At 44.1% G+C, this 25,572-nt stretch overlaps 1 protein-coding gene across 2 annotated transcripts; it reads right to left on the bottom strand.

Annotated features, from left to right (window-relative positions):
• Positions 1-683: 683 nt before the first annotated feature.
• LOC133760695 (zinc finger protein 69 homolog) lies at positions 684-17,076 on the bottom strand. 2 transcript variants are annotated; one of them, XM_062193278.1, is made up of 6 exons: positions 16,552-17,076; positions 15,066-15,244; positions 13,251-13,336; positions 7,729-7,855; positions 7,351-7,449; positions 684-2,037 (listed from the first exon to the last, which is right to left on the bottom strand). In XM_062193278.1, exons 2-6 carry the CDS (start codon positions 15,190-15,192, stop codon positions 899-901), a joined length of 1,578 nt encoding a protein of 525 aa, XP_062049262.1. In that variant the 5' UTR covers positions 15,193-15,244; positions 16,552-17,076; the 3' UTR covers positions 684-898. The 2 variants fall into 2 exon arrangements, with proteins under 2 accessions (XP_062049262.1, XP_062049263.1); XM_062193279.1 differs by having other exon boundaries at positions 7,351-7,446.
• Between the last annotated feature and the right edge of the window lie 8,496 nt (positions 17,077-25,572).

Below are 25,572 nucleotides of genomic sequence, written 5' to 3'. Positions count from 1 at the left end.
TGAAAGTAACATGCAGATGTTTGTATAAGAAGTTCCTGATTCTTCTTTAAAGAAAACTTATGGGGCTGGTGTTGTGATACAACAGATTAAGCCATCACCTTGGATATGGGTATCCCATATGGACACAGGTTCAAGTCCCAACTGCTCCATTTCCAATCTAGCTCCCTGCTAATGTACCTGGGAAAGCAGCAGATGGTGGCACAGGTTCTTGGGCCACTGCCAGGAGACCCAGTTGGAGTTCTTTGCTCCTGGCTTCAGCTGGTGCCCGGATGCTGTGGCCATTTAGGGGGTGAAGATGGAAGATCTGACTTTCAGAAAAATAAACAAATCTTGCAAAAAAAAAAAAAAAGAAACTTGTATATTTGTATTTGTATTCTTTTACCTATACATAGAAAACTCTAGAAGAGTACACACAAAAAATAGTTATAAAATATGGTTGCCTGTAGGTAGAATGTGGTGGGAAATGGAGGAAGGAGGCTTTTCACTGTATCCAACTATGTGTGTCTCCTGAACTTTATACCAGGTGGAAACTTTCTCCATTAAAAAAAATTAACTAAAAAATAGGTGTGGTGATATTTCATTTAGTTCCTAAATGCTGGTCTGTATGAAAATCAGAGAATGAGAATGCCCATGAAGAAAAATGTATTAATCCACTATGAAATCAGAAAAAAAATGTTGTGGATTTTTCATAATGAATTTATTTAATTTGAAGGACCATATTTTATTAAGTACTTTGTATGGAGGTGTTAGTAGATGGTAGTAATCTCTATTTACACAATGAACACAATTTAAAAGTTAGCATCTTTCTAGCAAGTCCTCAAATTTAACCGAGTCCTGAAATTTTAAAGCATGGACACTGACTTACACTTGGCTGAGGTCTTATGTCAAATGCCTGTTTTTATACATTATTTTGGAAGGCATTCCTCCTGTGTATTTCATGGTGTCGACTAAGTGATGAGTTATAGCTGAAGGCTTTCCCACATTCATTACATTCATAAGGTTTTTCCCCAGTGTGATGTCTCTGATGTTTCTTAAAGGACGAGTCATGCCTATAGGCTTTCCCACAGCGATTGCATTCATAGGCTTTCACTCCTGTGTGGACAGTCTTATGGTTGCTGAGGTGAATCCTCTGCCTAAAGGCTTTCCCACATTCCTTGCATTTGTAGGGCCTCTCTCCAGTGTGGATTCTCTGGTGATGCGTTAGGTATGCTCTGTGACTGAAGGTTTTACAGCACGCAGTGCATGCGTAGGGCTTCTCCCCAGTATGAATTCTTACATGTTCACTGAGGTGTCTAATCTGTCGAAAGGTTTTTCCACATTCATTGCAAGTGAAAGGCTTCTCTCCAGAATGAGTCCTCAAATGTTGGATCAAGCTAATGTTCTGGCTGAAGGCTTTCTGACATTTGTCACATACATAGGGTTTCTCCCCCGTGTGAGTCCGATGATGCTGATTAAGTGATGAGCGATGCCTGAACGCTTTGCCACATTCCTCACATTCAAAAGGCTTCTCACCAGTATGGATTCTCTGGTGTGTACTAAGAGATGCACTTTGGCTAAAGGCCCTCCCACATTCTTTACATCTGAAAGGTTTCTCTCCAGTATGAATTCTCATGTGTTCAGTAAGGTGAATGGGTTGTTTGAACACTTTTTCACATATAGTACATTCGTAAGTTTTTGTTCTTATGTAATTTGTTGGATGGTTAATCAAATCCAATTTGTATTTGTTCCTCTTTCTAGATGTATCACATTCATGGTGCTTCTGTTCTATAAAAACATTTGAATTCACAATGATATTTTCCCCCAATTTGTTAGTTTCTCGGCCTCTCTTCCTGTTGGTCAAAATGGCTTGTTTCACATCTCTTCCATGGGTTTCCTGATGCCTTTCTAATGCATCATCATACTGGGAGACATTTCTCAATGTGGAATAAATGATATCATCTCTCATGAACCTTTCCAGCATAATGCCATGATATAACTGCTCCTGTGAAATGTCATTCTTGGCAGTTGACTCATCGGTTTCTGTCTTACTCCTCAAGTCTGAAAGAAACAGAAAAAATGCAAGTGACTCATATTTATTATGTTTTCAAAAATCAATTACTGGATCAGATATAGAATAGATATTTAGACAACAATACATAAAGTACATGAGATTTTAGCTATTTTTAATATAGTTGTATAGACTGGAGAGGATATGGGAAATGAAATTAAGAAACAGTGAACATGTTAAAAGTATCATTTTAAAATGCATTTATAGTGAAACTTTAATGTTTTAGTCCTGTTCTAATACTACTAAGTAATGAAATTTCAGTTCTATGTCTTAAGAATGTAAGTCTTTTAAATTGACAAATATGTTCAGAAAACAATCTCAGAAAGATAAAATTATCCCTTTCCCTACTCTTGCAGTAACAGGAAACACTAGTTCTAGAAATAGCATTTAAACTAAGAACATTACAATGTGCCATATGGGGAATGAACCAGTGGATGGAAGATCTCTCTCTCTCTCTCTCTCTCTCTCTCTCTCTCACTTTACCTCTCAAATAAATAAATAAATCTTTCAAAAAATAAGACAAGAAAGTGACAGGGAAAGAGAAAAGTATACATCTATGTACTAATCCCCAATTCAATATCCAAGCCTGAAGCAGGCCCCTACCAGGAGACATGGAGAAGAAAACATTTAACTTTGAATGAGCTTAGGAGTTTTCATTACTGCACTGAATTAAATAAACATTTTACTAAAAGACTATTGTTATTTAAAGGGACTGGGCCATCTATAAAACCTCTTTGAGATTTTATTCATAGGCAGCCAAAAACACATTCAAAGAAGTTTTTATTTCTATTTTCATTATTATGAGCTGAAGAAGGAGAAACCCAGGAGAATGTAAGAATTATTATCGGTATTAATAACAGAGTGAAACAGGTGACTGCCTACAAGATCAATATTCAAAATCAGTTATTATTACAAGTAACAAGCAGAAAGCAGAATTTTAAAAATTTATCATCTATAATAGCAACAAAATGCAGGTTTTTAGGATGAATCTGACAAAACATGTACAATATGTATAAAGCTTTTATGGAGAAGATCCTAAAACTTGAAAAAATCAAGAAACATCAATAAATGGAAAAATAAATATTCATGGATCCTAGGACTCAATATTATAACAATGTTCATTTTCCCTAAAATTGCTCTATTAATTTGATTCTACTCCAATCAAAATGTCAGGAGAGCATTTGTGTATGTGTATAATTTGATGCACTGATTAAATAATTCATGTGGTACAGTAAGGGGCTGAAGAACATTTGAAACTGTTAAATTTAAAACATCCAGCACAATTATGGAAGACAAAGTGGATAAACCACCTCCACTGGATATTGAGTCTCGCTGTGAACTGAGCCTGACATCAAAGCAGGGATAAAAAATAAAATAAAACAAAAGAGCACAGAAACAGACCTAAGCACACAAAGAAATTTGACAGGTGACAGAGCAGCATCAATGATGGAACAAATGGTTCCTAACCTGATTATTCCCATGGAAAAGTTAAACCAGAGCTCCACATTATACTATATATAAAATAAGTCCCAGATGAATTAAACCTAAGTATGAAAAGCAAAACTTTAAAGATACATGAATACACACACACATACACAATGGAGAATGGGGCAGAAAGTTGTTGTTGTTTTGTTTTTTTTTTTTTCAAAAAGCACAAACAACTTTTAAAAACTAGCAAATTCAATAATATGAAATTTTAAAACTCATCAAAAGACCCTTTTTAGAAAGTGAAAGAAGGGGGCTGGCGCCGTGGCTCACTAGGCTAATCCTCCGCCTTGCGGCGCTGGCACACCGGGTTCTAGTCCTGGTTGGGGCGCTGGATTCTGTCCCGGTTGCCCCTCTTCCAGGCCAGCTCTCTGCTGTGGCCAGGGAGTGCAGTGGAGGATGGCCCAAGTGCTTGGGCCCTGCAGCCCATGGGAGACCAGGAGAAGCACCTGGCTCCTGGCTTCGGATCAGCACGATGCGCTGGCCGCAGTGGCCATTGGAGGGTGAACCAACGGCAAAAAGGAAGACCTTTCTCTCTATCTCTCTCCCTCACTATCCACTCTGCTTGTCAAAAAAATAAAATAAAATAAAATTAAAAAAAAAAAAAGAAAGTGAAAGAAGGGCTATTGATTGAGAAAAAACATTTGCAAAACAGAGTTATCAAGGATTGGTATCCAAAATATATGCATAGTATTTTTTTTCCTGTAAATCAGTAAGAAAAAAAGGTAACTAACAGAAAAATTGGCAAAGGATATAAAGAGGTAATTTACAGAAGAATAATTCTGGAAGGATGATCAATAAACATAAGAAATATGCTGTCAGGGCCAGCGCTCTGGAGTAGCAGGTAAGGCCGCTGCTTGCGGTACTGGCATCCCATATGGGCGCCGGTTCAAGGCCTGGCTGCTCCACTTCCGACCCGGCTCTCTGTTGTAGCCTGGGAAAGCATTAGAGGATGGCCCAAGTTCTTGGGCCCCTGCACCCACGTAGGAGATCCGGAGGAAGCTCCTGGCTTCAGATCTGTGCAGCTCTGGCCATTGCGGCCATCTGGGAAGTGAACCAGTGGATGGATGCCACCCCCCCACCCCCCGATTCTCCTCTCTCTGTGTAACTGTGACTTTCAAGTAAAATGAATAGATCTTTAAAACATACATATATATATATATATATATATATGAGTGTGTGTGTGTGTGTGTATATATATAAAAGAAATATGCTTTTTCTCTCCATCTCCTGACCTGTCTCTCTCTGGCTCTGGATCTCTCTCTTACACTCTCCTTCTCCCTCTTTTCCTTCTTCGTCCTTTCCCTCCAGTCTGTCGGGTTTCCCCCAATAAACCCTTTCCCTTGGAAAAAAAAAAATATGCTTTCCCTCACTATTAATTAGGACAATGAAAGAAACAAAATACCATATTCACCTTTGTATTTGCAAAAATTTAATAAGTTCCTCAGTGTCAAGTATTGACAAAGATACTGAGTTCTGGAAGCTTTCCAGGTCAGCTACAGGGGTATGTGTTTGGCACAGTGGAGAAGCCTGCACTCCATGGCAGAGTGCCTGGACCAAGTCTTAGCTCTGTTTTCCATTCTAGCTCCCTGTTAATGAGTACACTGGGAGGCAGCAGGTGATGGCTCATATATTTGGGTCCTTACCATCCATGCAGGGGAGTCAGACTGAGTTATAGGCCCCTGACTTCAGCTTGGTTCAGTCCTAGCTGTTGCAGGCATTTGAGTGAGTGAATGCCATCAGCAGATGGCAGAGTTCTTTCTCTTTCTCTCTCTCTCTGTCTCTCTGATTTTTAAATACATAAAATCTGCTAATGGGAGTGCAGATTGGTACAACTGCTTTGAAGTGCAACTTGGTAATAACTAGTAAAATGAAGATGCACATAGTCCATGACCAACACTTTCGCATCTACAACCATCTTGGTAAAACACCTGCATATGTGTACAAGGAGCCATGTACATGAAGGTTCACTGCAGCATCTTTATAACCTCCAAATTTGGAAACAGTGTAAATGTCTATTGATAGTAAATTGTGGTTTATTAATTCAGAGGAATTGAATGAACTAAAACAATATGCAGGAATCTCAACGGTGTTGAATAAAAAAAGCAAGTAAAGGAAGCATATATACTATTTATTTAAAAACAAGACACATAATTGGAGCCAACTGTGGCATAGTGGGTAAAGCCACCACCTGCAGTGCCAGCATCCCATATGGGTACTAGTTCAAGTCCTGGCTGCTCCATTTCCAATCCAGTGCCCTGCTAATGTGCCTGGGAAAGTACTGGAAGATGGCCGAAGCCCTTGGGCCCCTGCACCCACATGGAAGACTGGGAAGAAGTTCCAAGCTCCTGGCTTCAGATCAGCTCCAGGCATTGCAGCCATTTGGGGAGTGAACCAACAGATGGAAGATCTCTCTGCCTCTCTGTAACTGCCTTTCAAATAAAATTTAAAAAAAATTTTTTTTAAAAAGACACATAAAATAATGCTATATATTGCTTAGGGAGATATATGTGTTAAAAGTATGAAGATATGGGAATGAGAACGCTAAACTCAAAAGACTGGTTACTTTGAAAAGTGGAAGGGGAATAGCAGGGCTTCAGTTCTGATTACTTCTTTAAAAAATGTTGTTTGTTTATTTATTTGAAGGGCAGAGTTACAGAGAGGCAGGCAGAGAAAGAGAGCGGTCTTCCATCCGCTGGTTCATTCTCTAAAGAGCCACAACGGCCAGAGCTGCACTGACCCAAAGCCAGGAGCCAGGAGCTTCTTCCGGATCTCCCACAGGGGTTCAGGGGCCCAAGGACTTGGGCCATCTTCTACTGCTTTCCCAGCAGAGAGCTGGATCGGAAGTGGAGCAGTCGAGACTTGACCCAGTGCCTGCATGGGATGCCGGCAGGCACTGCAGGCGGTGGCTACACCACAGCGCTGGCCCCCCAAAAAAATTTTAAAGGGTTATTTATTTATTTAAAAGGCAGAATGACAGAGAGAGGGAGACAGATAGACATATTCTATCCTCTGATTTACTCCCCAAATGCCTGCAACAGCCAAGGCTGGTCAGGTAGAAGCCAAGAGCCAGGAACTCCATCCTGGTCTCCCACATCATAGCAGAGGCCCAAGTCCTTAGGGCCATCTTCTGCTGCTTTCCCTGGCACATTAGCATGGCGGTGGATTAAAAGCTAAGCAGCAGGGACTTGAGCTGGCACTCTGAAATGGAACACTGGTGGTACACAATGCCAGCCTTGTCTATTTCTTAACATAGGTGGAAACATAGAAATGTGGTAAGATATTCTGAACTTCTTAATAAAAGTTCAAGAAGATTGCTAAAGACCACTGGATTTGTGAGAAGGAATCCTGTGGTAGTTTCTCTTGCAGGAGTTTTCATGAAATGGCTATTACAAGAAATTTGGATACACGAGTTAAAAACAGAATGAGAACTGAAGCTGAGATTGTAAATGAACATTGTCAAAAAGTGGAAATAGAGTGCGAGAAAATTAAAGATTAGCACATCATGACATCCATGAAAAGAGATCTGTTTTTTGTGGAGAGACCATATACACTGATTGCTTAGAGAACAGAGCTTTAGACTTAGAGACTTTCTCCACTGGAGAAAATCAAGTTTAAACCTAATGAGGACAAGATATCTTTTCCCTCTGACTGCACAGAGACATCTGCAGGGGCTCAGTGAAGGAAAGGGGTAACTGGGAAGGGTGATATCAGGTTTAGGGCAGGCCCCATCCAGCGGCCTGAGCCTTCTCCCCTGGCTGGGAAGGCCTGAGCACTCCAGCCGACACAGTAAAAGGCACCATCTGCCTTGGTCTCACCTGAACTGGGATCCCCTAGGTCTTCTCTCTCTGCCATCCATGGCTCTTCTCCCTTCTCCAACTGGGAAATCACGCTTGGTTTGGAAAGCTGATATCCTGCTTATGAGTAAGAGAACAGCAGCAAGGTTCAGGCTTATGTTTAAGAACCATCCCCCGAACTTAGCTCCAGCATTCCAGTTATTCAGGGTCTCAGAAATCGGAGTAAAGTTGTTGCCCAAGGAAGGAGAATCAGATGTGCCCTGGCTTGATTTTCAAGGGAATAAGATGTCTCTAATATAGAACCCAAGGCCAGGCTCCCAGGAATCGCAACACGAGTAATGTAGAATTGGAGCCTCCCCAGCAGTAGACAGATTTCTTGGAGAGAGAGCGCATCCTTACCCACGGACACCAGGTTCCTGTAGTTCTCCAGCATCACCTCTCGATACAGGTTCTGGTGCACAGGGGCCAGCTGCCCCCACTCTTCCTGGGAGAAGTCAACAGATACATCCTTGAAGCTCAGTGGTTCCTAGAATATCAAACACACTGCTTTTCAGTCAGAGACCACCTGCGTCAAGTCCAAGGACTTCTGACAGTATCCTCAGCTCTGAGACTCTAAACTAGCTTCACCAGGACCTTCCTTCTCTGATCTTCATTATGGATAATTAAATCTATAAGACAGTCATACATGCCTTAGGAAAAAAACTAAGCAGGCTAGGGGAGCAGGGAGATCCACAGTGAGGGTGGGGATGATTTTTCATGTAGGGTGGTGGTCGCAGGCCTCCCTGAAAGGGTGACATGTGACTGGAGACACATGGCTTGCAGGTCAGTTAGGGAAGGGCAAAGAAGATGAGATCAGAGAGGAGGAATGAGGGCAGGGTTTGCCAGAAGTGCTTTCTCCCCCCAGTAGCCATCGTCACAAAGAATAGCTATCGTCACATTCTTTTTGAGCATGAATTCTAGAGCTCAGAAAAAAGTTTAATCCAAAGATGAACAGAACCACCTAAAACTGTAGTCTAACCCCTTCCTAGATCACATACTGAAAAGATAGAAAAAATCAAGTCTTGGCAGTGGTGGGTAACCAGGCTAGTTAGAAGTAAATGCAATCAAACTGACGCTGCATCACAGCCAGAACTCAGCCACAGCTCCAGGAAGAACATGAGCAATTAGTCCCGCACTCTCACTTTAACCACCAGAGGAAAGGGCTTAGGGTTTCTTGGAAATAGAACAAAACAAAACAAAACCATATATACATACAAGTATGTGTATATCTATACTTCATTCTCCACTGTTTTTTATATATGATATATGAACTAGACAATGAAAAAGGAGAAAAGTGTAGCCTATAACCAAGAAAAGAAAACCAATACAAGCAGAACTGAAGGTGACCAAGTCATTGGAATTAGCAGATAAGAAATCTGAAGTAACTATTTATTTTTTGACAGGCAGAGTTAGACAGTGAGAGAGAGAGACAGAGAAAGAGAGAGTTATAGACAGTGAGAGAGAGACAGAGAGAAAGGTCTTCCTTCCATTGGTTCACTCCCCTAATGGCTGCCATGGCCAGCGCTGCACCGATCCGAAGTCAGGAGCCCAGTGCTTCTTCCCGGTCTCCCATGCAGGTTCAGGGACACAAGCACTTGGGCCATCCTCCACTGCCTTCCCAGGCCACAGCAGAGAGCTGGACTGGAAGAGGAGCAACCAGGACTAATACCTGGCACCCTAACTGGGACTAGAACCTGGGGTGCTGGCACTGCAGGCAGAGGATTAGCAAAGTGAGCCACGGCACCGGCCTAAAGTAACTATTAAAATACATACTAAAGGATTTACAATACAATATGGATCAAATGTGCAAAAGATGGGGGTCACTGAGGAGAGGTATAGAAATGCTAAAAAAAATAAGTGAAAATTCTGCAAAATTCATTGGATGGGCTTAAAGCAGATTAGATCCTGATGAAGACAAGATTAGTGAAACTTAAGCTGGACCAACAAATATTACTCAAACTGGAGCAGCAGAGAAACGAGGCTGTGGGAGAATATCAAAGGTACCTAAAATATGAGAATAATACTATATCAGAAGAAAGGGGCAAGTACTGTGGCATAGTGAGCCACCACCTGCAACACCAGCATCGCAGCTGGGCACCAGTTCACGTTCTGGCTGCTCCATTTCCAATCCAGCTCCCTGCTAATGACCTTGGGAAAGCAACAGAAGACGGCCTGAGTGTGTGGGTCCCTACCACTCATGTGGGAGACCCAGATGAAGCTCCTGGTTCCTGGTTTTGGCCTAGTCCAGTGCTAGCTGCTGTGGCCATCTGGGGAATGAACCAATAGATGGAAGATCTCTGTCTCTCCCTCTCTCTGTAACTCCAACTTTCAAATAAATAAATATTTTAAAAAAGGAGAAGAGAATGAGCAGAAAAAATTTTGAAGAAATAATGGCTAAAACTTTTCTAAACTGATAGAAAAATAAAAATGAATCATAGATCCAAGAAGCTCAGCAAATCCCAAAATGGATAAACTCAAAGAAAACCATACCTATCATAGTCAAAATGAAGATAAAAGACATCATAAAAGGAGACAAAAGAAGGTAGGAAATGAGGAACAAAACAACAAAAGTTGGCATGAAACAATGACACAATAACTGGGTTCCTGTCACCCACAAGGGAGACCTGGATTGAGTTTCCATCTCCCAACTTTGACTTCCCGGCCATTACAGACATTTGGGGAGTGCACCAGCAGATGGAGAGCTGTCTCTCAAATTTAAAAAAAATACATTTTATTATTGCTAGAGAAACACTGAAAACACATCAGGGAAGTATGGTTTAAAAGTCATTAGAGGGGGCCAGCACTGTGGTACAGCAGGGTTAATGCCCTGGCCTGAAGCATGGCGTCCCATATGGGCACTGGTTCAAGACCCAGCTGCTCTACTTCCAATCCAGCTCTCTGCTGTGGCCTGAGAAAGCAGTAGAAGATGGCTCAAGTCCTTGAGCCCCTGCACCTGCATGAGAAGACCTGGAGGAAGCTCCAGGTTCCTGGCTTTAGATCAGCACAGCTCTGGCCATTGTGGCCAATTGGGAGTGAACCATTGGATAGAAGACCTCTCTCTCTCTCTGCCTCTCCTCTCTCTGTACAACTCTGACTTTCAAGTAAAATAAATAAATCTTTAAAAAAAATAATTAGAGGGCAGAAAATGGAATTCCAAAAAAACAGTTCAATGGAAAGAAAGAAGAAGAGGAGAAACAAAGAGCAAAGAACAGGACAAACAGCAAACAAAGGGGAACACATACTTACGCACCACTACATCAATGATCCCTTTCACTATAAAGGGACTAAGTAAGCAAGACTTTTTTTTTTTTAAGATTTATTTATTTACTTGAAAGGCAGAGTTACAGAGAGGCAGAGGCAGAGAGAAAGAGGTCTTCCACACACTGGTTCACTCCCCAGATGGCTGCAACAGCCAGAGCTGTGTCGATCCGAAGCCAGGAGCCAGGAGCCTCCTCCGGGCCTCCCACACAGGTGCAGGGGCCCAAGGACTTGGGCCATCCTCCACTACTTTCCCAGTCCATAGCAGAGAGCTGGATCAGAAGTAGAGCAGCCAGGGCTTGAACCGATGCCCATGTGGGATGCCGGCACTGCAGGGGATGGCTTTACAGCTATGCCACACCTCTGGCCCCATCAGTTAATATTTAACAAGGTCACACTTTAGATGGAGAAAGCCACACCACGCAAATAAGAATTAAAAGACATATACTGAATCAGACAAAGGGGACTTCAGGAAAAGGAATATTACTAGGCAAAAAGAGGGACATTTCCTAATGATAAGAGCGGCAGCTCATAAAAAAGACAACAATCCTAATCTGATAGCAGAAGCTTAAAATAAGAAAAGCAGAATCAACAGAACTAAAGCAAGAAATAAGCAAAAACCTCAATAATCAGAGATGTTAACACTCCTCTCTCAGTAACTGATATGCCAATAGACAAAAATTCAAGGATATTAGCACCCTGCAAATGCGCCTGGAAAAGCAGAAAAGACGGCCCAAGTACATGGGTCCCTGCTATCCATGTGGAAGACCCACATGGAGTTCCAGGCTCCTGGTTTCAGCCTTGCCCAGCTCCAACCACTGTGGTCTTTTAGGGAATGAACCAGTGGATGAAAAAATCTCTCTCTCTCTCTCACTCTGTGTATCTGTCTCTCCTCTGTCACTCTGTCTTTTAAATAAATATTTTTTAAAAATCCCATCAGTTTTTGATAAGTGTTGGGAAGTGAGAGGTTCCAGATATGGGGGATGTAGAGACAAGATAAATCTTCAAATAATTAGACTAGTAGCATTACTTCTCCCATATTACTGTAAATTAATCTGGAATGTATTTTAATTCTACAAGTCAGACATCAGCCCCTGAACTTCTCAATTAAGGAAACTGAGATTGCAAATAGCTTTAAAAAAAAAAACTGCCCCAGGTCACCTGAGCAAGATGAGAGACAATCAAATCCTGTTATTACCTTCCCCCAGAACCCAAGTTCTTTTCACTTGAAATTCTTCTGTCCTCCAATAATATTATCTTTAAAATTCTTTCTTTTGGCTGGCGCCATGGCTTAACAGGCTAATCCTCTGCCTTGCAGCGCCGGCACACCGGGTTCTAGTCCTGGTTGGGGCGCCGGATTCTGTCCCAGTTGCCCTTCTTCCAGGCCAGCTCTCTGCTGTGGCCAGGGAGTGCAGTGGAGGATGGCCCAAGTGCTTGGGCCCTGCACCCCATGGGAGACCAGGAGAAGCACCTGGCTCCTGGCTTCAGATCAGCACGATGTGCCGGCTGCAGCGGCCATTGGAGGGTGAACCAACGGCAAAAAGGAAGACCTTTCTCTCTGTCTCTCTCTCTCACTATCCACTCTGCCTGTCAAAAAAATAAATAAATAAAAAAATAAAATAAAATTCTTTCTTTTACGTTTATTCTATAATGTTCCCTCTATGTCATCTGTGTCTCCAGCAGTCCGGGTGAAGACGCCCCCACTTCTGCCACCCTATTATAACTGTTCTCAGACAAGGCGCCTGCCTCTCTGCCCAGCCGGTCTAATGTGTCACTGTGCCAACTGACCACTTCTCCTCTCACTTCTTCTGTGGCTACAATTTGACCTCTGCTGTCCATCTGTGATAGGGTCACCTGTCAAAGATCACAGGGCTACATGTGCATCTCTAAGAGCATCAGAATGTGCTTACCCATTTGCATTTTAAGTATTTTACTGACCTTTGTCTTAGATCCTAACTGGCACCTATTGGTTTTTGGGGGGGATTAGAATTTTATCACTGATTTTGCTTTCTCTACAGAAATTAATTATCTCAGTAGTAGATCTAGATGTTGGTGAGAAACAAGTTACAAGGAGAGAGGCCACTACAAGTAGGAAATTGACACCATGGAAACCCAATTTTTTTTTTTTTTTTTGACAGGCAGAGTGGACAGTGAGAGAGAGAGACAGAGAGAAAGGTCTTCCTTTTGCCGTTGGTTCACCCTCCAATGGCCGCCGCGGTAGGCGCGCTGCGGCCGGCGCACTGCGCTGATCCGATGGCAGGAGCCAGGTGCTTCTCCTGGTCTCCCATGGGCTGCAGGGCCCAAGCACTTGGGCCATCCTCCACTGCACTCCCGGGCCACAGCAGAGAGCTGGCCTGGAAGAGGGGCAACCGGGACAGAATCCGGCGCCCCGACTGGGACTAGAACCCGGTGTGCCAGCGCCGCAAGGCGGAGGATTAGCCTAGTGAGCTGCGGCGCCGCCCCAAACCCAATTTTCTATACAACAATAACTTGAATTGCGCGCCTTAGGTCAAATTTGTTAGTCTCAAACTCCTCTCCCACACAAAAGACAGGTTATAATCTTAAATTCTGAGAAGTAATGTTAAAAACAACAACAACAACAGAGACAGAAAACTCCAACCCACCTGCGATTCTGCTGTCAGGAACCCAGGGGTCACTTCATCCTCTAAGCATTCTTCCTGGGCCTCCTTGGTGTCCTGAGACAGCAGAGCTGGCGAGGGAAAAGAGCCATGAGGTCTGCCTCTCCCCACGTCCCCCAGACAGAATGCAGACCCAGTGAGCGCGGCTCTTCCTGTACCACACTCGCACAGGGAGCGCCACTGAGGGACTCAAGAGTGGCCCGAAGCCTCCTGATAAGGAGAACCTGCAGCATGGACTCTTGACACTTAATATTTCCCAGTGGTCGAAGCTGGTCCCAAACCACTGACCCATCAGGCCACCTCTTTGTTCAAACCATGGACAAGAAAGAAAAATCCAAACACTTTACCATGGGATTCAAAGGCACTCTATGACCTGCCCTAAGCATATTTTTTCGACATTGCCTACCTCTAAACTACCACCCTTTATCCATGCGACATACCCACCCATCACACTCTTAACCCTGTTGGACTAAATATTTCCCATTCTCTAAATCATTCTTCAAGGTTTCTACTTTTGTATCCTTTCCCAAAACCTAGAAAAAAACTAACACATTCTAGGCCCAATTCAATGCCATCTGGCTTGTGAAAACTGTTCAGATCCATAGAGTCAGAAGAAGTTTCCATTCCTGTACATTCCCCAAGAACTTTTCTAAGGCTATCCTTCCACTATTTTAATCTGTGTCTATCTTCATCAATTAATAATGAGGGAATTATTATTTTCATCTGTCCAGATGTTTAGCCACGGGTTAGGCATTTGGCACAGAGGTTAAGATGCCACTTTGGACAACCACATCTCATATCAGAGTGCCTAGTTCAGGTCCTGGCTCCGCCATTCTGACCCAGCTTTCTGCTAACGTGCACCTTAGGAAGCTGCAAATGATGGTTAAAGTAGTTAGGTCCCTGCCAACCACGTGGAAGACCCAGATTGAGTTCCAGGCTACTGGCTTTGGCCTAGCCCAGCCTGGCTGCTGTAGGCATTGGGGAGCGAACCAGATGATGGAAGATCTCTCTATGTCTATCTCTCTCATTCTCCTTCTGCCTTTCAAATAAAATGAGAATAAATAAAATTTTCAAATAAAAATGAAATACGCCATCCTCTTCAAAAAAAACAGCACAATACTGGCTGAATCGGAAGTGTTAAAGGTAGGAATTAAGACAGCACATGACACACATGGATTCCTCTGTCCACCTCTGTACTCCTGACCACATCTCTAAATAAGGGATGATCTCTCTTTCTTTCTCTCCTTCTATCTCTGCCTTTCAAATACCTAAATAAATCTTAAAAAAAATTTTTTTAAATAAATAAATAAGGTATGATCCTGAACATGTTTCCCTGGGAACCCACAGGGTTCAAGGTGAAATGAGGGTAATCAGGCCAGTCATTGCTGTCTCTCTCCTGAAGATGACACGAAAAAGCTGATACTTGAGAAAACGTTGGCTTGTAATAAAAATAACTGGAATTTGTACAGGAAAACCCTTGAAGGACTTAATGGGAAGAAACTTTTGACAGCCCCCCAAACTCCACCTTGTGAGTCACATCCCCACTCTTAGCAGCCACTGATGGGGACATTCTGCATTCTGTCTTCCTGTCCTGTGTGAGGACAGATGGGAACAGCGTTTGGCACAAGTCACAAGGAGCCTGGGCTGGGATCCCAGTATTTTCTCTCACACCTATGCTTTTCCCAAAAGCCCCAAGCAAAGACCTTCTTCCCCCAGTTTCCACGCCACGAGACCAGCTCAATGAAGTGTATACCCATCTTTTCTCAAACAAATGAGACCAGCTTCTCCCCCCATCCTCACCTTCTCCTTCAAACACTGTAGTCACATCTTCCCACAGGGGCATGCCCTCCTTGGTCTTCTTTGGATGCTGCAACTTCACCCAGGCGCTGGCCTTGGTGGGCAGGGAGATCAGGAGCTGCTGTGGCATGGTGACACCCGCCTGGGCGGGCCTGCCCGCTCTGGAGAAGACACTGCCGAACCTGGAGGAGAAGCATCACAGCTGGGTGGTCATCCCCAGGTTACAGTCTCCTGCCCCGACGACTTCCATGTGTCTGTGTGGCTCCTGGAGGCTGCTGTGAGTCCCACACCTCTGAAAAATGGATTCCTCTCCTAAACAGAGCGCTGTTTCCCTGGCAGGCAGGCGGCTGGGTACGTTTGAGCACATATTCTTCTAGAGGAGCAAAAGGCAAGAAAGGAGGGACCCAGAAGTGCCTGTCATGTAACAACTCCAGAACCTGCAGAAATACATTGATAAACCACAAAAAAGCCCAAACAGAGACATGGCCCCACGCAGGAGTAAGTACAATCAGTGTTCTTGGATGTCACTGTCTCCCAGTTCCACACACATACATCAAAGATACACCAACACCCCGAGATGTAGAAACACGGACAGCCCGGGCTTCGACTTCCCTCCTTGTGAGCTGCAGGCATCTTCTGCCTGGGGACAGGGCTGGGAGTTGAAATCAGACAGCCTGGCTGGAATCCTGACACCTGCACTCAGAAGTTCTACAGCCCTCTGCTCATTTATAATAATTGTACTTCACGGGGTTGTAATGCTGATTGAGACAACGCTGGGGATACAACATATCCTTAATAAAAATTACCACAAGCCTTTTATTTTAATGCTGTATCACATAATTATCTTTTTAAAGGCTTGAATTTACAGCTGAAGCATCTCAGCGGGCAGAGCACTGGTCTAGCCGCGCTGTGGGATGAGCACAGGGTGCAGACACAGCATCACCCAGGCGGGTGCTCAGCAGCCGGCAACTTCCTTTGGACCTCCCTGGTAAGAGGCATCCTGGTTCAAGAAAGGTTAAAGTTGGGGGAGAGGGCAGTGCCTTCAAATGCAAAAAATATACTTCTTTACATATAAGGAGGGTCGCTGCAGCACTGCCAGTAGCGGGCAAAGCTGGAAACGCCCAAATCCACCACCTCCTCCAGCCGCACTACATGATGAGCAGGTGCCTCTGCTCTGCCTAGTCCAGTGTATCCGGGGCTCCGAGAACGGCGCTAGTTCCGTGGAAAGGGGGTCGGCCCAACTTTTGGAAGCCTGGCGGGGGGAAGAGGAGGCTATGTGACTATGCGCGTCCTAGAGCCTTGCGGAAAATGTCCTAGCCCTGTGTATAGAAAAAGTGTCGTTGCCGAAGTGCAGAAACTTTGGAATCTGAACTTATCAAACAGCTGGTGACCGAGCAGCTTCCTCGCGAAGACGCTCCGGTCTGTGTTCCCAGCCACGCCACCCTCGGACCTACAGACCACAGCCCCACGCGGAGAGGCCCCCACTCACCCGCTGCGCTACGGAGGCAGGCGGGACCAGAGCTGTCAGCCGCAGCGTCTCTTCGGAGGAGGGCTGGGTGGTAACGGATCGTGTCTCTCCCAGCCTTTTATGGACAGACCACCTCCGCACCCAACGCAATCATTCTCCAAAAGTCATGAAGCCCTCTTCGGAATCCCAGAGGGCCACCGGCCTCCGGAGTGGACACGGGTCTTTCACAAAGCGCCATCAAGGGCGGGCCTAGGGCGGTGGGCTTTCCCAGCCACAGCACCGGCGGGGCTGAGCGCCGGCTGGGAAGGCTGCTCAGCACCGGCTCCTGGCGGGGCCGGGCGAGGACACCCCTCACTGGCTGATGCTTTAGTGCCGGGGCCAGCGGCAGCCGCTAAGTCCACCCCCAGCTTCCGCCTCCTTAGGCCGCAGCCCGACGTCCCCCAGGGCCTCTGCCTCGGCACTGAACCTCTGGGTCTACCGAGCCGCCGGCTGCCCCCGGCCCAGCCTGGGGGGCCCGGCTCCAGCCCACCCCACGCGGTCCAGCTACGGATGCGGCCCGGCGCCTGCGCGTCCTGCCCCGGGCTCCTCACGCTCGGCTGACGGCTCCGCCCTCTCCGAGGACGCAGCGCGCGCCCGAGAACCCGGAAGCCGGAAGCCGGCGGAGCAGCCCCGGGGGCTCGCGCGGGCTCGCGCGCCCCCGCTTACCCTGAGCGCTGCCGGGAGCTGGGGTCCGCGGCCGCCCTGCCGCTGGGGCCTGGGTTTCCTGACGGTGCGCCCCGAGAGACCCCGGGGCCGGCCGGCCCTTCCGGGGAGGAAGCCTTGTCTGTCATTCATCCATCCGCAGCTCTCTTGCTCTGCCACTCGTTCTCACAGGCTCAGCAATAAGCAAAACTCGGTTCTTGTTCTCTTGAAACTTAATTCTAGTGAAATTAGTTGATGATAGTAAGTGGAAAAATAAATACATAAAACCCCTGGCAATGCTGAGAGTCTTAGAAAACAATGAAATTAAAAATAACGGTCTGAAATCGGTATTTTTTAAATGTTCTTAAAGGCTATATTAGTTTGCTAGGGCTGCCATAAAAAAGGCCAGACTGCGTGGCATAAACAGCAGAAATTTACCTTCTCTGGGCTGTGGAGGCTAGAAATCCAAGAAAAGCGAGGCAGGTTTTGTTTCTCCTCCAGGTGTTCCCGTTTTTAAGATTTTTATATTTATTTATTTATTTGACAGTTTTAGTGGGAGATTAAGAGATATCTTCCATCTGGGGGTTCACTCTCCGAATGTCCACTCTCCCAATGTCCACCACAGCAGGCGCCAGGAGCTCCATCCTGGTCTTGCACATGCGTGGCAGAGGCCTAAGCACTTGGGCCGTCATCTACTGTCTTCCCAGGTGCCAGCTGGACTCGGGCAGACATCGCACTGGCTTAGCCCACTGTGTCCCAACACCTACCCCCTGGTGTTTCTCTATATGTCCAATCCCTCCCTCCAGTTTTCAAGGTTTTATTTAAACACAAATAAAATGTGCAGCCTGGCTGTCAAAGAGAAGGGACAGTGGTGTGCAAAGGCTGATGGGACAAGTTACTTTTTTTTTTTTTTTTTACTTTTTTCCCCAAAGAAACCTGTTATTTAACAAATACAAACTTTATGTATTCCATAGGTACAGCTTTAGGAATATAGTGATTACACCTACCATACCCCCCAACCCGCACTCCCACCCTTCCAGCTCCTCCCTCTCCCTTTCCCAGTCCCATTCTTCACTAACATCCATTTTTCAATTAACTTTACACACAGAAGACCAATTCTATACTAAGAGTTCAACAATTTGCACACACACACAAAAAAACTGTTCCAACAGTAGAGACAAGCGCTGTTCAAAGTCATTGCATCTCGAAGTTACTTTCACTTCTGTTTTCTCTTTGACAAACTTAATTAACTTTAAAGAAGCATCTAAGAATGATATATCATTTGTGAGCACTTAGACATAACTATAACTTATGAGACATGAGACTTCCATTTAGGAGGCCGGCGCCGCGGCTCACTAGGCTAATCCTCTGTCTGCGGCAGCGGCACCCCGGGTTCTAGTCCCGGTCAGGGCGCCGGATTCTGTCCCGGTTGCGCCTCTTCCAGTCCAGCTCTCTGCTGTGGCCTGGGAAAGCAGTGAAGGATGGCCCAATGCACCCGCATGGGAAACCTGGACAAAGCTCCTGGCTCCTGGCTTCAGATCGGTGCAGCGCGCTGGCCATAGCAGCCATTTGGGGGGTGAACCAACAGAAGGAAGACCTTTCTCTCTGTCTCTCTCTCACTGTCTAACTCTGCCTGTCCAAAAAAAAAAAAGACTTCCATTTAATACATTAAAAGAAAATAAGTTCTTGAGAACAAGTTTTATCATTAATTAAGGAAGCACAAAGAAAACAAACAACGGAGTTGGACACTTAGGCATAACTAAAACTTATGGTACATAAGAATATCCTCCACATACTACACTAAAATGAAAAAAATCTTTAAGAACAAGTTTTACTGTTAACTCTCAAAATACAACTCTTTCAGGATAGAGGTCCTGCATGGGAAATTAGTGCACTGACATCAGTGATCACCTAAGGCTCTTGACATGAGCTGCCTAGGCTATGGAAGCCTTTTGAATCCACAAACCTGATCAGAATTTAGACAAAGCCATAAGCAAAGTGGAAGTTCTCTCCTCCCTTCAGAGAAAAGTACATCCTTCTTTGATGACCACTTCTTTCCACCTCACAGAGGTCCTTCAGGTAGGGTTTTTGGTGTTTTGTTTTGTTTTTGTTTTTGTTTTTGTTTTTGTTTTTGTTTTTGCCACAGAGTCTTGGCTTTCCATGCCTGAAATGCTCTGTGGGCTTTTCAGCCAGACCAGAATGCCTTAAGGGCTGATACATTACCTCTTCTTATAAGGTCACCCATCAGATTGGATTAGTGCATATCCTGATGCTTCATTTTAACCTGATCACCTCTTTGAAGGCCCTTTCTCGGAATACACATCATAAAGTACAAGGGGTTAGGATTACAACACAGGAACTTGATGGGAACAGATCTGAGCCTATAACAAGGCATCTAAGATATGGGAATTACTGGACCAAAAACTAGAAAAGCCAGGATCCAGGGAGTTAATTCAATTCAAAAGCTTCTTTTTCCCTGAGGGCATTTACCTAGCTAGAAAATTACCACCTACCTTTTGTAGTTCAATGAAGGAAAAAAAAAAACACAATGAATGAGGAGTGAAATATAAGACCTTCCTTACAATAACTGGTACCCCAGGGGCTACATTCTCAGGAGGAATTCAAAGTGGAACAGGTACAGAAGAATTTTCAGGCTGGGAGCAAACTGCCTAACTCAAGAACCAGGCTGAAGGTTGTATCTGTTGTACCATCAGATACCTGGCCAAAGCAAATAAAAATCCTCTTTGATGGAAGGTATTAAAATTGTAGTCCCTAAATTGTTTCCACATATGTTTTCATAATAATGCCAAGTACAGAATTTAAAACAACCAAGAACACAAGAAAATAAGACTTGCTCAGTGAAAACCGACAGAAACACATACACCAGAAACATACCTGCAAAAACGATTTTGTAATTAGCAGACCCAAACTATAAAATAATTTATTTTCTTTTTTTAGAGAAATAAAAGATAACTTAGATAATTTTGGCAGCCTCCTGTGGTGGGGGAACTAAGGCAGGAAGGTAGGAATAAATGAGCTGGAATTTCTGCCAGCTCTATGTTGTAACTCTACTCCTTTACTGTCAATATAGTATACCTACTTGCCCATGATGCACTTGTGTCTCATCCAGGACCAGGAACGAGGAGACACCATGATGCCCACATGGAAATTAAATTCCACATGGAGGGGACATGAACCCCCAGAAAGCCTTGCATATGATAAACTCCACCCCATTTGTATATGTAGTCTGTCACTCCCTGTCTCATAAGAGACCCTCCTTTTGTTCTTATTTTTTTAAGAGTTATTTATTTATTTATTTGAAAGAGTTACACAGAGAGAGAAGGAGAGGCAGAGAGAAAGAGAGATCTTCCAACCGATGGTTCACTCCCCAGATGGCCACAATGGCCAGAGCTGTGCTGATCCGAAGCCAGGAGACAGGAGCTTCTGACAGGTCTCACACACAAGTGCAGGGGCCCAAGAACTTGGGCCATCTTTTACTGCCTTCCCAGGCCATAGCAGAGAGCTGGATTGGAAGTGGAGCAGCTGGGACTCAAATGGGCACCCATATGGGATGCTGGCACTGCAGGCGGCGGCTTTACCTGATATGCCACGGCTCCGGCCCCTCCTTTTGCTCTTTTTCTTTTTAACTTTTATTTAATAAATATAAATTTCCAAAGTACAACTTTTGGATTATAGCGGATTATATCCCTCCCACCCGCAACCATCCCATCTCCCACACCTTCTCCCATCCCATTCTTCATCAAGATTCATTTTCAATTATCTTTATATACAGAAGATCAATTTAGTTCATACTAAGTAAAGAGTTCAACAGTTTGCACCCACACAGAAACACAAAGTATAAAGTACTGTTTGAGTACTAGTTATACTGTTACTTCACATAGTACAACACATTAAGGACAGAGATCCTACATGGGGAGCAAGGGCACAGTGACTCTTATTGTTGATTTAACAATTGACATTCTTATTGATGACGTCAGTAATCACTCGAGGCTCTTGTCATGAGTTGCCAAGGCTATGGAAGGCTCTTGAGTTCACCAACTCCAATCTGATTTAGATTTAGACAGGGTCATAGTCAAAGTGGAAGTTCTCTCCTCCCTTCAGAGAAAGATACCTCCTTCTTTGATGGCCTGTTCTTTCTGCTGGGATCTCACTCACAGAGATCTTTCATTTAGGGTTTTTTTTTTTTTTTTTTTTTTTTTTTTTTTTTTTTTTGCCAGAGTGTCTTGGTTTTCCATGCCTGAAATACTCTCATGGGATTTTTAGCCAGATCCGAATGCCTTAAGGGCTGATTCTGAGGCCAGAATGCTGTTTAGGACATCTGCCATTCTATGAGTCTGCTGTGTATCCCGCTTCCCATGTTGGATCATTCTCTCCTTTTTAACTCTATCAGTTAGTATTAGCAGACACTAGTCTTGTTTATGTGATCCCTTTGACTCTTAATCCTATCATTATGATCAATTATGAACTGAAACTGATCACTTTGACTAGTGAGATGGCATTGGTACATGCCACCTTGATGGGACTGAATTGGAATGAATCCCCTGGCACATTTCTAACTCTACCATCAGGGGTAAGTCCAATTGAGCATGTGCCAAACTGTACATCTCCTCTCTCTCTTATTCCCACTCTTATATTTAACAGGGATCACTTTTCAGTTAAATTTAAACACCTAAGAATAATTGTGTGTTAATTAAAGAGTTCTTCTTTTGCTCTTGATCATGCTTATGGATCCTTTTCTAGCTTCCTCTCCTGCTCTCTCCTCATAGGCAGCTCTCTGGCCCACTCATAATGGGTATCTCTCCGTATGGGGTGGCCCATACTCATGCATGAATGTATATTCACTCTTGTTTAAAGCCCGCTGTCACTTGTGCACTGTATTTATGCCTCTGCTCAGAATTCTTATCTCTTTGGGAGTAAGAATCTTGAATAAAAGTTAAGATACCTAGGCCCCTAACACCCGGAAACTATAAAAAGTGATAGAGCAGATGTAAAAAAAGAACTAAATAGGAATTCCATGACGCAGAAATACAGTAACAAAATTAAAATTCAGTGGATGGATTATAACTGTGTATTAGAAACAACTGAATACTGAATAAACAAAAATGAAAATGGGTCGGAAGAGATAATCTAGAAAGGAGCATTAAGAAAAAAGATTTAGGGGTGCAGGCATTGTGGCACAGTGGGTTAGGCTGCTGCTTGCCACACCAGCATCCCATGTCGTAGTGCAGGTTTGAGTCCTGGTTACTCTGCTTCCAATCCAGCAACCTGCTAATATGCTTGAGAAAGCAACAGCAAATGGTTCAAGTACTTGAGTTCCTGCTAACCATGTGGAAGACCTAGATGGAATTTCTGGCTCCTGGCCCAGCCTGGCCCAGTCCTGGCTGCTGCAACCATTGGGGAAGTGAACCACAGGACAGAAAATCTTTCTCCCTCTCTGTGTCACTCTGCCTTTTAAAATAAATAAATAAATAAAAGAAAAAAGGAAGAAAGGAAGGAAAAAAACAAAAGGAAGGAAGGAAGGAAAGGAAGAAGGAAGGAAAGAAAAAGAAAAAATGGGGACAGGCATTGCTGCAGTGGTTAAGACACTGCTTGGAATGCCTGCGGCCTGGATGCGAGTGCCTGCTTAAATCCCAGTTCAGCTGCCTGCTGCATTTTCCTGCTAATGTGCACACTGGGAGGCAGCAAATGATGGACCAAGTACTGGGGTCTCTGCGATCCATGCTGGAGACCCAGATTGGGTTCCTGGCTCCTGGCTTTGACCCGGCCCAGTCACGGCTATTGCAGGCATTTGGGAGAGTAAAGCAATTGATCAGGGTTGATATCTATTTCTCTCCCTTTTATATAAAATGCAAATAAATAAAATAAATAAAAATTCTTTAAAAATATGAACTATACAGACTGGGCCGGGTCAAAGCCAGGAGCCAGGAACCCAATCTGGGTCTCCAGCATGGATCGCAGAGACCCCAGTACTTGGTCCATCATTCGCTGCCTCCCAGTGCGCACATTATAAAGCACTTCTATGCTGCAGGCTCTTTGCTTGCTCTGGGGAAAGCCAGCCGAGTCACCAGCATCAGTCTGCCAGTCAAATGGGTGAGCCACCTTGGAAGCCCACACATAGCCCCAGTCACGCCTTCAGGTAACCTCAACCTTAGCTGACATCTTGACTGCTCTCCAAGCCAGAACCTTCCATTTAATCTGCTTCTGAATTTTTGTCTCATGAAAACTTGAAAATTTAAAAATGTTTCTTTTTTAAGCAACTAAGGTTCCGTGTTATTTAGTAAGCATTAATCAGTGACCAATAAAATGGCAAGGCCAAACCAAAGCAAACATAACTAACACAGGTGACATACTGACTGCCAACATGATTAGCAGTAATGGAAGCTAAAAGACAATGGAATGAAATTCTCAGATTTGTGAGAAAATAACTGAAAACTCAGAATTCAATTCACAGTAAAAAAAGGGGGGGGGGTGGAATGCTTCAGGAATAAGGGTGAGGGGCCTGTGCTGTGGCTCATCGGGTTAAAGCCCAGGCCTACAGTGCCAGCATCCCACATGGGCTGTCCCACTTCTAACCCAGCTTCCTATTAATGGTCTTGGGAAAGCAGTGAAGTATGGCTCAAGTGCTTGGGCTCCTGCACCCACATGAAGAAGCTCCCGGCCTCTGGCTTTGGCCTGGCTCAGTCCTGACTGTTGCAGCCATTTGGGAAGTGAACTAGCAGATAGAAGATTCTCCGTCTCTCTTTTTCTCTCTGAAACTCTGCCTTTCAAATAAATAATAAATAAATCTTTACAAAAAATAAAAGGACTTAGCAATTTAGAAAAAAGAATAAAGGTGAAATATAGAGAGTTTCAAACAACCAAAAACAGTCTGCCACCATCAGACCAAATTATGGGGAATTCTCAAGATTGAACTTTGGGTAGAAAGAAAATGATTCCAGGCAAAAGGACAAAGATGCAAAAAGGAAAGAAGAACAAAGAACGCAGAAAATGTATATCTAGATTTGAATGAGCACAATGTGACATAGCACTAAAATCTTAATAATTTGTGAGGTTTTAAAACAGAATTAAAATACCCAGGAACCACAGCACCCAGATCAGGAAGAAGCTGAGTGCAGTCAAAGCGTCCTGAGCGCCCTGAAGAAGGGCAGAACTATTTATAACGATAACACTGAATTGTGATCACTGTAAAATGCTTTTAGCTGGTTATTGAATGTGAAGACTTATTATAAAGTGGTAGTAACCAAGCAAATGAGGTAGCTATTAGCACAAGAGTAGATAACTGAGCAATGAAAGGAAACAGAGTTCAGACACAAACTTACACAAAGAACATTACTTTATCCCACAGGTGGGGAAAGGAGGATCTTTTTAAAAACAGTGCTGGTTCAACTGAATGTTCATATTTACTCATACTTTGTAATATACACAAAAATCAATCCACATGAACTGGTGATCTACGTAAAACAATAAAACATTTTAGAAGAAAGAATGAGGTTAGCATTATGGCATAGTAGGTAAAGTCACTGCCTGCAATAGCAATATTAAATATGCATGCCAGTTTGTGTCCCAGCTGTTCCACTTCTGATCTAGCTCCCTGCTAATGAGCTTGGGAAAGCAGTGGAGGACAGCCCATGTCATTGGGCTCCTGTGTGCACATGGGAGACCCAGATGAGGTTCCTGGCTCCTGGGGTAGCTGGCCCAGCCCTGGGTGTTGCAGCCATTTGGGGAGTGAACCAGTGGATGGAAGACCTCTCTTTCTCTTTCTCTCTCTAACTCTGCACTTCTAATAAATAAATCTTTTTAAAAAAGAGTTATTTATTTATTTATTTATTTGAAAGAGTTATACAGAGAAGGAGAGGCCGGAGCTGTGCCAATCCGAAGCCAGGAGCCAGGAGCTTCTTCCGAGTCTCCCACATGAGCGCAGGGGCCCAAGCACTTGGGCCATCTTGTACTGCTTTCCCAGGTGACAGTAGAGCTGGATTGGAAGTGGAGCAGCTGGGACTCAAACTGGCGCCCATATGGGATGCCGGCACTGCAGGTGGCAGCTTTACCTGCTATGCCACAGCGCCAGCCCCATAAATAAATCTTAAAATAAAAAGGAAGAAAGTATAATGTTTTTATGAACTTGAAGTAGGCATAGATTTAATACATGGGATAAAAAGAGATAAACATAAAGGGAAAAATTGGTAAATTAATCCAGGTTAGAGTTAAGAACCAGATCTTTTGGTGAGAGTATAAGTTGGTAGTATTCTGGGAAAGCATTTGGTGTTACCTACTAACGCTGCACATTATGACTCAGCAATGCCACCCCTGGCTAAGTTCCTAACAAAATGCATATATGTG

Source organism: Lepus europaeus, chromosome 5, assembly GCF_033115175.1.
Source record: "Lepus europaeus isolate LE1 chromosome 5, mLepTim1.pri, whole genome shotgun sequence".
Lineage (NCBI taxonomy): Eukaryota > Metazoa > Chordata > Mammalia > Lagomorpha > Leporidae > Lepus > Lepus europaeus.
This window is presented reverse-complemented; position numbering and strand designations above follow the sequence as displayed.